This window comes from Rhopilema esculentum, chromosome 8, assembly GCF_057945365.1.
Source record: "Rhopilema esculentum isolate cy_ngs chromosome 8, ASM5794536v1, whole genome shotgun sequence".
Classification (NCBI taxonomy): domain Eukaryota; kingdom Metazoa; phylum Cnidaria; class Scyphozoa; order Rhizostomeae; family Rhizostomatidae; genus Rhopilema; species Rhopilema esculentum.
This window is the reverse complement of record NC_142822.1, coordinates 7,892,909-7,907,009: the sequence shown is the minus strand read 5'-3', so window position 1 is coordinate 7,907,009 and position 14,101 is coordinate 7,892,909. Positions and strand designations below refer to the sequence as shown.

Genomic DNA, 14,101 nt, shown 5'->3' with positions numbered 1-14,101 from the left:
TTCAGGCTGGGTATCTCCTTGCGTTTCGATATTTTTGGCAAATCGAGCCTTGGCGTTCTGGTAAAATTGTGTTCTCATAATAAAGAGGTATTTGACATCAAGTGCCTTGATATCATTTCTGTGATAGCGCGGAGTACGGCAGGGGGCGTTCAGTTTCGTCCTGAAGAAGCTGAAAAAGGACTTTCTGTTTGTACAGTATTCAAGATCATTTCTCTGCCTTTTAATTCGGCTGGCGTCCTTAGGCCTCACGGCGGCTATAGAAATGGGTTCATGCCGCGAAATGACGTAATTTGCAATCGTGCAGATGATGGTTCGATCTGATGATATCAGGAGGTTTTCATCACCGTATTAATAAACAAAGAGAATCCCCTTCAAGCTGCGATTGTCACAACAATCGTAATAAATTTCGAATTTTCAATTAGAAATACGTAGTTTCTTCTTGACCAGGTGCGCTGTTGAGGTTAGCTGAATTTTTTGTAGCAGGACTTGCTGCAGCAGCTTTGTTTTGCAGTATGAATTTCAAGGAAGCTTTTCTTTGCATTTCGGCAATGTTTTACGTCGCCAGTTGTGGTAAGTAGGCATTTGCGTTTTCATGTCTTACATCGAGTCTTTGCAGTTTGAATGGAGTGGTTGCATGATATCTGGAGATTTGGCCTGATTCTGCACAATGACATGCAACTGCATTGAATTTTTGGTTCTTTTTCTTTGCCTCTAGCCACGCCGTGTCCTGAGTGCAAACAGCAAAGCTGAAACCCCCTTCAGAGTTGATTTTTACCTCAAAAGTAGACAGAGCAGCAAAATCTTTAATTTTCATGTTGAAATTTGCTCATAAATTTGTAGCATCTTAACATAGTTCAAAAAGGAGGGACTCTTCATTGTACTATTGTTTCTTGCAGTTCTAGGGGAATTCGCTCATAGGTATAAAGGACATCCAATACTAACAGGGTTATGGAGTAACAAAAAGAAAATAGTTTTCAAAATCCAGTTTAATTGTGAATTCTAGTTGAAATGAAAGTTGACATTGTTGCTCTAAGTTTAATTATTTACCATAACATTAAATTACTGTCCCATTAAATAGTCGGGAAAAGCCATCAGTAACAATTTTAGATGAAATTTGCTTAACTAAATTTGGTCGCTTAAACGTGTATATATATTATTTGAAGGTGCTAAAAAGTGCAACACAGTGACGGAATTTCAATGTGAGAACGGCCAGGGGTGCATTCACAAGTCTTGGCGATGCGATGGGGAGGACGATTGCAAGGACAGGTCAGACGAGCGAAACTGCAGTAAGATTTTCAATTTGTTTATAACTCTTGTTCGCTTTGTTGAAACAATTTTTTTAATTGGATGCTTAAAGTTTTCGGTTAGTCATAATTAAAGCATGTTCGTAGATCTCCTCCTGTTTAACGCCTTAATTCGTTCGTTCACCCATCTATTCATTCCTCTATTCGTCTATTCCTTGATTTATTTATTCCTTCAATCATTCATTCATCAACATATCTTTTCGTTGGTTCATTTATTCGTTCACTCTTTCGTCCTTTAATCGTTCGTTCACCCTTCATCATTAATTGATTAATTAATTAATTAATTCATGCATGTATTCATTCATTCATTCATTTATTCATTCATTTATTCATTCATGTAACACGCTCGTGCATTCTCACTTGATCGTTTCCTTTCCCTCCTCTTTTCCACCCAGAAATAATTTCCCAGGCCAATTATTCACCGATAAATTCGTGAACTAGCAAACTGAATCCTGCCGGTAACAGAGTTTGCCGATCTGTAAAAAGTCAAATCATAGACTATTTTCGAGCCCTTTCTCTAGATAGTGTTGAGGGCTGAATAGAAATGACCTTGTTTGAAAATCTTCTCCGTTGAAAACGTGTTTCGTAATCACAGCAGGATGGAGGAGTATCAAAGGTGTGTCGTGCAATGTTTTGACGGCTCTCTGTGATCTTCGGATTTCGGAAGCTTTCCTTGTCGTGGAACCTTCTTTCGCGGCTTCATACCCTTTGGCGTTTACTGACCTACACGCAAGCCGCAAAAGAGTTTTCTGAGTGATGACGTCATCAAAATGTTTTTTTTTCGGTTTTTTAATTTAGCAAGAGCCGCCTTTGAAAAAGGATCAAACTTCTTACTAGACTTCGTAATTAGCGCTGTGCCCCTCTTAAGACTAAAAAGGACTTCCAATATGATAAACTATTTGATGAAATAAATAAATTAGGTGCTTAGCTTAGAAGCCTAGCTCTTCTCGGAATCCGCCATTTGGAAAAGCAAAGGTATTGTAAAGTAGCGGGATCTCCGAAATCTCTGGACAAATTTGGAATACTTGGGGGGGAGGGATAGTCCCTAGCCCCCTCAACCAATGAGCCCCTGCCCTACTACATGTATGGAGAATTCTATCTGTGTAGTGGCCAAATGACGGATGCATGCGTTCTAGATTGTATCTCCATATTTAAAGCTGGTTTTGAATTTTAGCAAAAATGTGAAGATGCAGCAATACTGCAGACATTATCTCCCCACAATCGCATTAACATCAGTTCGTGCTAAGCACTAACTCATTACCATGAAAATTGTTGCTTTACGTTTGCTATGTCGCCAACTAGATCACAAATGTCGCTCAAATTTGCCACATCAAACATCAAATATTTTTAAGATATGAATTTTTAATGAGATTTTAATTGAATTACCTCATCACATGACTGGTCATATAAAAATTTGTATTCTTCGATCCCTGCCAATATTTTAGTGCTCTGATGATGGTTATTTGTAGCCGTGCAACTTTGCAAATTCAGTACAATTCAAAACACAAAATATCGAGATGCAACCAGAAGGAATGCGCAATAATAATTACTGGAAATAATAGTTTCGGTGAATTTGTATCATCAAAAATAGGTTGGGGCGAGTAGAAGTCACAAGTGGCGTAGCGTTATCGTAAAAATTCTAGACAGTTTTCAAAACATTTTCGCGACATTTCTACTGGTAATAAATACGTTGAAGTGTTATAACATTTTCCACAATAATGGCTTCTCTTTCTGGTCATGAGTGGCATACAGTGAACTCCAGCGCAAACATGCATATTGTTTATTTTCCATAAGTAAACATATTGAATTGTGACATTGAAGAATCTTAATTACTGAAGAACCTCCACGTCACTTTTTTTGTCTGTCTTCTTTCGTCTGTCTTCATCGACGATAGAAAGAAACATGCGGTGCTCCAGTGCAGCTTCAGTGCAGCTCAAGTGCAGCTTCTGAGAGATGTTAGAATTTTCCGGACTGGAGCTTGCGGTCGGCCCGAGTATTTGATAATCCCCAAGCATTCCCAAGTATTTGATAATCCAAAACATTTTTCTGCCTAGAAGCTGCTTTTTTGCGAATATTCTTTGTGTGATATGTTATTTCAAATCTAATTATTTTGCTTTTTTTAATTTTTGTCCCTGTGAAAAAGTGAAAATGTTTAGCATAGTCTATTTGTTATGATCCGCATCCCAGGGTCGCCCAGGGGGGTGTTCACTTGAACTTTTGATATACGGGAGAATCCATCCGATAATTATTGGCAAGAAACTTGTGAGCTGATATTTTGGGTACCTGATTGAACAATAAACCTTTATTTATGAGTCAAAAACTCAAAACCATACCAAAACAGGAATAAAAGAACAGATGTGTTTAAGCTGAGTCAGCCCGGGCTAAAAGAACAGATGTGTATAGGAAACAGTCTAAATAACTATGACTATAGTGTGGTGGAATTAGATGTAAAAACGGTCTAACCCGGATAAAAATAATATAAGCTGTAATTTGGCACAGATGTTCTATACTAAGTTGGAAATTACCAGAAAAAAAGCCCCATCAATTGGACATTGGGAATTCCTTATTTGGGCAAATACCATAATGGCACACTGATCAGTAGTGGTTCAAAATTTTAATGTTGCTAAAACCACAAAGTATGTACATCTTTTGAAAGATAATTTCATGCTGAATAACTTTTATTTAACATACTTACCCTTAGAATATGCAAATAAGTGGTGATTGGGCAGAAACAAAGTGGGACTAGTGAATATTGAAAAGCGCGCGGAAAAAATGGCTGACACTCTTGCTGAATATTTTCATTTTATATCGCAAGTTTTATCAATGCAAAATCATTAGAATTTTGCCCGGGCTGACTCAACCCGGGCCCACTCAGCCCGGGCTGACTCTAGTGAAAAAAATTTTTCACTGCAGCAGCAAATTCCGGTCAAATCTAAAGAACTATCTAAATATTCAAAAATAGTAACTCGCGACCGAACGGTCCAAACAACATGATTTTTTCATTATAAACTAATTTAAAGATGAAGATTTCAATTCTGACAGGTTTTCAACTTTTTCCATTGACACCCTCCATCTTAGTAATTTTTGTTACTAAGACGTAAAAAACGCTGTCAAATTCAGTGCAAATTCAAAGTCGCTGCACAAAACTACAGCTTGATGCTGGGCCAGGAATATTCCCTTTATGCCCTTCTTTACCAGAAAAAGAGATAGCTTCCAAATTACGTAGAATCCCAAAAATTGCAAACTTTTCAATTGGGAAGTGCGCACATAAAAAGGAGGGTGTTTTGAGAGTACCCAGGACCCAAAACCCGGAAAATAGTTATGAAAAACGGAAAACCCGGACTTGGAAATTGGAAAATCTTGAGACAAATATATATACTTCAACGTGGTTCACCTTTTCCCGTGTTCTGCATTAAAAGACCTTCGTACCCGCAGTTATTACCAGCAAGAATATTTGTCTGCAAGGCACAGGGTAGATCCTTGTCTTTTTTCTCCAAATGAAGATGTCATCAGTGTTTGCGGAAGAACAGAATTTTACGGAAATTTGTCGTAGATTGTGGAAATATGGCAATTTCTCAACGGAACGAGGGGATTCTACACACTTGCCGGATTTTCGCAGATTTTCTCAGAATAATACACGGGTTGCAGAAATTTCAAAATGTTTAGCGGGATTCTTAACCTGCTCCTTGTTGGATAGGATTTCATCATCGCATGTTTTGATCTTGTTAATATATAAGTTGTTGATAAATAAACTTATATACATTCAGAGGTGGCGCCAGAAATCTTCCGACAGAGGGGTTGGAGCTTCCAACAGGGGGGGCTAAATTGACTATAATATGCAGTTTTCGTACGTTATTTTGTCAAATTTGCTCCGACGATAACCTAAAATTTTCTTCCGATAGGGGGGCTAGATGCTTCCGATGGAGGGACTGTAGCGCCATAGCCCTTTCCTGGCGCCACCACTGTATACATTCTATTGCCCAGTTGCCCCCTATCTGCTATTTTTGACCAGAAAGTATTCATTTCCACATTGTAAGGGCGTGTATTTTGAATAAAAGTTGTTCAGCATGAAACTGTCTTTCAGAATATGTACATATAATGTGGTTTTAGTGACATCAAAATTTGAACCCCTGCTGATCAGTGCGCCATATGGGATTTGCCCAAATAAGGAAATCCCCATGTCCAATTGATAGGGCTTTTTTTGGTTCCCAGTATCATATGGAACCTATGTGCCAAATTACAGCTTTTTATTATTTTTGTCCGGGTAAAATCGTAATTTTGATAATAAACTTTAGAGGTCTCTTATGTGTTCAACATCAAATTTTGTTTTTTTATATTTGTAGGTCTTATCAAAGCTTTCTAGCTGATAATTTTCGCTTTGTTGAATTTGTTATGGATACTTTTGGGTGAATTTTGACAACTGCGGATGGACCTCCCCGTAGATAAAAACCTGGGTATTGTGTATGAAACATCTCCCTGAATATAAAGCGAATGTGTATCGAACCCAATCATATCTTCAAATGACTGCAACAGCCCGCAGCCGTCCAAACAGGTTTTAGTCTAGTCCCTGAGCTCCTGTTTCGCCATTGCATCAGGCTGCAACTAATCATTATTGTGTCGTAGAAACGTCAATGTTTGAATTTTTAATTGTTACCCCTTTTTTCTAGAGAGACAGCCGCGGAACCTATGCTATTGTAGAAGTATCAATGTCTGCTACCAATTTTTTATTGTTATCTCTTATTTCTAGAGAGACAGCGCTGTGAAGAAACGCAATTCAAGTGCAAAAACAAAAAATGCATTTCGAAGTCGCTGCGATGCGATTCTGTTGACAACTGCGGAGACAATTCGGATGAAGTTGGCTGTTGTAAGAATGTTTTGTCTTTCAATTTTTCAGCTCATTCTTTCATTAAAAGTATTTTCGAATTATTGACAGTAAATCTTAATTCATTTTTTTAAAACAAAGTATTTACGATATTCAGTCGAATCTGTCTTGTTCATACTCTCTGGAGAAATGTAAAAATGTTCAAATTACAGCGAGTTCGATTTAAATGGTTTTTTTTAAATTCCTGGATTTGGTTTTTAAATGTTTTTTAAATTCCTACGCTTTCTCTAAAACCCCATAAAACTGGATTTGGCCCCCGTATCCAGTTACCTGAAATTAATTTATTTATTGACACAATGTCTAATCAATGGCGTAGTTAAAGGGGGGGGGGCAAAAAAAACTCTTGTAAAACCAAACTTCTATTTTGTCGGAAATCTTTTGAACTTGGCGTAAATTTAAAATAGTTGTCCTTTTTAATCTAAACGAGAATATATGGATACATCAAAATATTTTTTAATTCCAGTTCTGCTGTCGTTACGTGATGTTCAAGTTAATAAAAAATACAAATTCTTATCAGATTTTGTCAGAATACCTTTGTTTCTTGTCGCTCCTATAAATTTTACTATCTACGCCACTGGCTATAGTCATCTGCACTTTTCCATTGAAGCCTTACCGACTAGCGTAGTTATGTTAAATTCTTTTACGGCTTATATTTGATCTTGGGTAACTTTTTTGTAGCTACGTTCCCGTCATTTTCTTGTAACTTTGAAGGAGCATTTCGTTGTGCCGGAACTGACAACTGTATCGACGGAAAGAATGTTTGTAACAAACATAAGGATTGTCCAAACGGAGACGACGAATCGAAGGACTGTGGTAAGGACTGTTTACGTGAAGAACGTGTCATATATCAAGCTTTGATTTTGTTGGTCTACTGGCTAATGATTGGAAAATAATGCCCTTCAAAACAAAACTTTATTCATTCTTCTGTCTTCCGAAAGATATGCGAAATCTAATCGACAGGTGTTAGAGAATTTGCTTGATCAAGCATTGTAAGTCATTTTTGCTCATAATTTCACTTGCCATACTCCCCTTTATTTCAAGCTAGACGTATCAATATTAATTGATAGGCACTTTTTTCAATTAAAATGCTCGCCTGTCAGTACATGATATTATTTTCTAAGTTGGAAAGATGGTTCATAACACCACTTAGCATGGCCCAGGTTGGTTAGTGTGAGAAGGGGTTATAGATGGCCGATTCTACAGCTAATTATCATGGCAAATATGCTTGATCACTAACTCAACTCTAAGGGATGTTACTTTGTGGATAGCTTGTCAAAGCAGTTTCAGTTCAAATGCTTAACTTTAGCCTCACATGCTCTTTATCTTCTAAGGTGTGGACGAATGCCTTGTCTCAAATGGCGGGTGCTCACAAATCTGCCACGATTTGGCTATTGGATTCAAATGCTCATGCAAGCCTGGCTTTGTGCTGCAAAATGACGGCAACTCCTGCGCTGGTATGTAGCCTCGAACACTCTAACATCAGTTTGATTTGTTGCGAATTTGGGTTCAACAGAGAGAAAGTTTGAAGCAAAAGACAGACCACGTGTTTCAGCGAACTCTGTTAATCAAAGCTATTAGAGACCTTTAGCATGTGGTTATAAGCATAAGCTATTAGCGGAAAACAATAACAATTAGTATACGCTTAGGCTGATATTAAGATCACGCCAATGCATTATAGATTGTTAGATTGTTGGAAACTTCTGATGTCTGAATGCTAAATGTGTGCGCGCAATTTCAAACGAACCTTGGCAAGTTGAAAATCTGGTAATAGGTGGCAGCAAGGCAAGACGACGCCGAGAATCCAATATCTCACGAATTCGAGTTAAAGTTCAAACTAATATTCTGCCCCGGCATGCAGGGCGTCATCTGTGTGTCATTTCTTTGCTTAATAGTGTCTAAAAGCATGAGCTTCAAATCTTTGATTGGTTAATACAGCAGACACACCCCCAAGTTCTGACCAATCAGATAACGGAAAACTGTAAACAAACGCCAACGAAGGCCACTTTTGTTCATTTTAGCGCTACCCACTAAAATTACCCTGTGTCCAAAAGATAATCTTCTTTTATTCTAATGGAAACGAGGCATTGTTATAATGCCCAGTTTGAGCGAGTTTGAGAGTTTTTCTTCTCCACAGATATTGATGAATGTGCTACCTATGGTACATGCGAACAACAATGCCAGAACACTGCCGGTTCATATAAGTGCCAATGCACCAGTGAATACACACTACAACCAGATGGCAGGTCTTGCAAAGCTAAAGGTGATTAACAATAAGTAATGCATGCAGTCTACTGCTAGTGGCCTGTTCTATCAAATTGTTTTACAGAAATTACCAGTTTTACAGGAATTCTGGCCACAATAGTCAGATCTCAGCTGTAATACACAGAGTAGCAAATTTCTTTATCTAGATGAACCTGTAAGCAGGAAAGCTATAAGTGCTTTTTGTTACGTCAATTTGAAGGGATACGAAATTCAAGTGCGTGTTTTAAGCTGTCTAGTCTCTTCTCTTCTATACGTAATTTCGTTTTAAATAATGTGACTAACTAGTATTGTTTGTTTTCAGGCAAAGAGCCTTCCTTGATGATTGCTAATTTGGTCGACATTTCGCAGTTTAGCTTGGATGATGCTGATAGCAGCCGTATTGTCTATGGCAAGGCAATGGGAGGCTGCCTCGCTATGGATGTCAATCCTCATGATGGACATGTTTACTGGGCAGACTACGTCAAGAAAACCATATCACGTGTACACTTAAATGATACAAAAAATGTTGCTGTAATCGTGAATGGAAAGTTAACACGTGCTGAAGGAATTGCAGTTGATTGGATAGGGAACAACATCTACTGGACAAATGCAGGTGGGGGAAGCCTTTCAGTGCATCTTATCATTTGATTTCTTTGTTTTTTCGATTTCAACTAACTTGTCTTTCTATGGTGCATACTATGGCCTCCATTGAAGTGGCGCCTGTCCTTTGACATGCTGTTGATCCCCACCCTCATGATCGGTCGGGGCCGCTGGTATGATGGAATTGTGATAGAAAACACAAAAAATGACAAAAAATTGTAGTGTATGTCTAGGCTCTACAGATTTTGAACTGTATAAATCTAGGCTCTATTCATTATTCATATTAAACGTTCAACGAGGTCCATAATAGCTAGACATAGCTAAATCGACACAATCTATTAAGTTCTTGGTTTCTTACACTTTTAATGTTTTTTATCCATGTCCCTTCTTTTTAAGCAATTAGCAAGAAAACTGTAAAATTTTGCCAAATTGTTTTAGTTATCATTTAATGATAGAAACCTTTGAATATTATTCTCGACAGATAGACAGAAACTCGTTCTTTGTGGATTTTTTTAGAAAGTGTTCCTTTTTCTGGCTTGAGCTCACCAAATACGAGCTTAACTGTGTCAAAGAGCATTCAGCTTATAATGAAAACAGTCACTTTTTAATTGGATACCTTTACGCGCCTTGTCTTCTTATTTATCTGGAATTTTCTAATTACTGCATTTGTGGCAGTTGATTGAATTAGTCTTGTCTATGCAATACTTTTAAATAGCATCTGCCTAATGCCACGAGATTGCGGCATTGCAAAAGAGTTCTACCTGGTATTCTGTTTTTGGAGGCCTTGCCAGTTGCAATTAATTTGTAAAATGTATGTGCATTCCGTTTTCATAGTATTTTGACAAAGGTTATGGTAGAATATCTATTTATGAAACAATATTCAGATTGGCAAATAGGTTTTCATAGAAATGTGAAAATCGCGCTAAATTTTGTCCCTATGCTTCAAATTTCGGCGCTGATTGCATAGTGATGTTTACCTGCTCCTTTCTGACAAAATTCTTTTATCCACCTTTTCTGTGTCTCAAATTTTTCAGATGAGGCTAAAATTGAAGTATCCGATGTAAATGGACGTTTTAGGAAAACCTTGTTCGATACTGGACTACAAATGCCAAGGGGCATTGCAGTTGCACCAGCTAAAAGGTTTGTCTTGTTGCTCTTATCTTGGATTTATTTGAATCAATTCTACAGCCCGTCTAGTATTTTAATCCAATCTTTTGTAAATGAGGAAAGCTTCTCAATTTAAACAGTATCGTTATTTTCGTTACCTGATTGCTGGTTGATTTGCAATCATTGATTTATCATTGACCGCTTGATTACATGATTTGTCGATGAATACAAAATGCTCATTTTTTCAATTGAGGTTGTATTCAATACAGCTATATGCGTTCTTTGGCCTAATGTTCTTAGATGGTTACATACACATTACAGCTTTGCTCGTTGCCCGTTTAGTTTCAGAAGACTTCATTTTTAATATCAACGATTTCCCTCAAGTTTTTTCCTGAAATTGAGAATTTAGCAATTTTTCTGTATCTGGCGAATCCTTGGGCCAACCAGTACGGGTTTTAATGCAAATTATTGTTTACCATCCAGTCAGAAAATGCACGAGCTGTACCCGCTTTTGGTGTATAAAGTAAGACGGTTCAAAGGCGCTACTTCAAGTTTCAGGTCTAATTCGATCACCTGGAGACTGTCATACAGCTTTGATTCATCTTTCATTGATAAAAAGATTTTATTTTGCAGGTTTGTTTTTTGGAGTGACTGGGGAAGTAATCCGAAAATCGAAAGATCAAGCATGGATGGCGCTGATCGAAAAACCATTCTTGGATCAGATACATTGAGATGGCCTAACGCTGTTGCAGTTGATCAGTTGCTCAATCGACTATACTGGGTTGATAGTGGCAATGGGTATATTGCTTCAAGTGATTTTGATGGAAAAGACGTGAGGCAGATAATTACCTCCAACACCGTGTCATCGTTTGGTTTGGCTGTTTTTGAAGGCTCTCTGTTTTGGACCCAGACTCGGGGAAATGTGTTCAGAGCCAGCAAATTTGATGGAAGAAACAAGAGAGAGATCAGAGGAGCTTATTTCAAGCCATACACTGTCCATATAAATCATGTTGCCGCCAAGCCAAAACGTAAGGAATTAGTTCATATTATCATTATTTAAGGCGTTGTGGCCCGTGAAATTTTGCTTGCCACGTGGTCTTGCTCACTGTTCTAAAAATTGTGTCTTTTAACCACTGATCTATAAAAAAGACTGGATCGAGCTTCTAATGTGACCAGAGTGTCGCCATCCGAGAAGAGGGCCCCAGAACAGCCTATGCTAGGAGACGGCCTTAAGTGTCAGTCCTAGCAATGTTTTCAGCTGCTCTGGCCTTGTTCTTTTTCAGCAATCATACACACAGCATTGCAGCTCTTACGAATTCATATCGTTCAAGTATTGGTTTTGAGGAATGGCTTCCCGCTATTGTTTGGGGCCCTCTTCCTTTTGAAATTGAACAGGCTTCAAACTTTGGTGTTTCAAGACAATAGGAAGCTCGATCCAGTCTTTTTTATAGATCAGTGCTTTTAACGCAAGGGTTCCCATCCAGGTGCGTTTGTTCATAAAATGTGGTGTTGTTGCTGTGTTGTTGTTGGTGGTGATGTTGATTCTCGTCTTCGTACTAATGGGTAAAAAGCTTGTAAGGCCTCACATGATCAAGGTGTAGAAGCAATCTTTATTGTGTTTGCAATAACGTCCCTTGCAGTTCTCGGGAACTGAAGTCCCTTGGACATCCGTTGTTAATCCCTTCGTTAAAGTACAACAACACGTTCATCGTTTTATTCTCAAATTGACGAGAAGCGATGCAACTTTAAGAAAAGTAAGTCGCAATATGATAATACTTTGAAAAAGTAAAGTTGACATTTTCTCCTGATGGTGAAAGTTGATTGGTAAACGTGAAAAGGTGTAAATGCATCGCAGTGAATGGTACACAGAGGATAGAGATAAGGGAGAGTAAAATGGGTTTAACTGTACTCGGAGTTGTCATGTGAGCGAAGACCTAGACAGAGGAAGCATGCGACTCGTAGCGAGATATCAAACTGAACGGGCTTACAGGGGGGATTTTATGTTAAAGAATGTGGGGGGGGGGGAGTGGGTTGTGTTAAAGAATGTGGGTGGTAGTGTCTGTGTGGAAGTTTCTTTCTAACTTGCATATTTTTTTACATATACTCGGTAATTTGACACATATACCTAAAGTTTTTGTTAATTTCTCTGCCACGTCCACATGTAAATGGGACGAACTTTTAGCTAGGAGAACATAGCTTACCTAGCTGAGTTTCCCCATCATTCCAGCTGATGTTGGTCCAAACAATTTATCAATTTGCATTTCTCATTGCAGATAAAAATCCTTGCGAAAAGAAAAATGGCGGCTGTGAACATCTCTGCCTCCTGAGCTCGGTCACGGACCAAGGGTATTCTTGTCAATGTAGGAATGGCTTTGTCTTGAAAGCTGGTCAGAAAGGTTGCAGAATGAATTAGGTAAGTCTCAATAGTTTGATAGTCACGATTTTTAGTAGTACTTACTTTACAGACGTGTCCTTACCCTCAGTTTTTTCAGCCAAGGCTTTTGCGTTTTAACAATGTTTTCATAGTGCTCACACGTGGTTCGTCCTTTGTTTCAGGTAAAGAAAAGTGTTCCTAGAAATCCGATTGCTTTTCCCATGATTACAAGGACTTTTCTGCCATACCAGTGTATACGTCTGTCATACGCCATATTTTGTCGTGCGGTGAATTGCTTGTTCTTTTTCCGAGCTAGTAGATGTTGCTTTGAACTTAAAATTCATTTTGTTCAAATATTGTATACAAACTATATGTTCTGTCAAATATATACACTTTAATTAGAGGTTAACCAAATCTGGAGGATGAGCATCTTTGGTGTTTTACAATCCTTGCGACTCTCGCTGATTTTCCGCTTCCGTCGTTTTTAACCAGTCCGAGTCGCCGCTTCCAGTGGCGGCGCCAGCTATTACAGAGTGGGAGGGTAATGGGCGTGACCAGTGTGACCACGCCCCTTTTGCCTCATTTCAGTGATTCGTCCCTTTCCTTGGGAAATTTGATCTACCCCTACCCAGCGCTTTTTAATCCATTTTTAGAAGAAACATATAGACCATATTTTCAGAAAAGTGGGGAGGTAATTACCCCCCCCCCCCATACCACCCCTTGGCGCCGCCACTGGCCGCTTCCTGATTAGAACGACGTACAACTCAATTCTGAATAGGTCTGATAAAACGCCCCAGTGCATTGATTAGATCTCCGTTCGTACACTGCTTTATTCTTTTTAATTTCATTTCGACAAGATAAATTGAGCTCCTTATTTTATCTTGATTTCGACCATGTCAAAAAATTTCTCTTTAGAAGCTACTTGTCTCCAATATTTTAGCGGACGTTTATGTAATATAAACTTGATAATTCAACGTAAGTAATATTGCACGTTGAGCGTATCTTGCGTGCAGAGAATGGCCAGTGTGCAGAGCCCATCCTGCGTGCAATCTACGTGCAAAACATGTTCTTTAGCTTCTTACAAGAGTCTGCACGCAAGCCAGTAAAACATGGAAATATCTTTGATGGCGTTGATTTAAGGCATTCCAAGTGAACTGAACATAACTTTTTGCATGGCTGTTTCTACAAAAAGAACTAGAATCTCTAGATGCAGATGGGATGTTGTATTTTCAGGACCTTTTATTCCTGTATAGAATATTTTTTTCGCTATTATATTGTATGGTATCGAGTATTTAATCGCAGCATGTAAAGAATTTTGTTTGGATTTTTCTTAAAACATAATTTTGTGTGTTGGTCTTGTTTTCCATTTCATATAATTAGTTTTTAGTGAATAGATACTCTCGTTTTCATCACTTTGTCTTTTTGTCTGCTTCTGCAACTTAGCCGTTGTTCATTGAAGTAGTGTCAAGTTCTTATTTTTCATTCCACCTTGTTGTCCACCCCTCCCCCGAGTTTGCCCTGTTATTTTGCATCTCTCCCCCTCCCCCGAGTTCGCCCAGCTGGTGCTATGTTTAAGATTCTGCCCATCCAGCA

General features: G+C 38.4%; 1 protein-coding gene across 1 annotated transcript; it reads left to right on the top strand.

The window, feature by feature from the left end:
• The first annotated feature begins 366 nt into the window (after nucleotides 1–366).
• Nucleotides 367–13,917, top strand: LOC135694299 (low-density lipoprotein receptor). The gene is made up of 11 exons (XM_065212982.2): nucleotides 367–570; nucleotides 1,164–1,286; nucleotides 6,052–6,168; nucleotides 6,865–6,999; nucleotides 7,518–7,640; nucleotides 8,321–8,446; nucleotides 8,750–9,040; nucleotides 10,062–10,167; nucleotides 10,768–11,162; nucleotides 12,408–12,547; nucleotides 12,691–13,917. Exons 1-10 carry the CDS (start codon nucleotides 513–515, stop codon nucleotides 12,545–12,547), a joined length of 1,614 nt encoding a protein of 537 aa, XP_065069054.2. The 5' UTR covers nucleotides 367–512; the 3' UTR covers nucleotides 12,691–13,917.
• Nucleotides 13,918–14,101: the final 184 nt, after the last annotated feature.

Coding starts and splice junctions, on each gene's coding strand:
- LOC135694299 (XM_065212982.2), top strand. CDS start 513: ATGAATTTCAAGGAAGCTTTTCTTTGCATTTCGGCAATGTTTTACGTC. Junction 571..1,163: donor GTTTTACGTCGCCAGTTGTG/GTAAGTAGGCAT, acceptor TATTATTTGAAG/GTGCTAAAAAGTGCAACACA. Junction 7,641..8,320: donor TGACGGCAACTCCTGCGCTG/GTATGTAGCCTC, acceptor TCTTCTCCACAG/ATATTGATGAATGTGCTACC.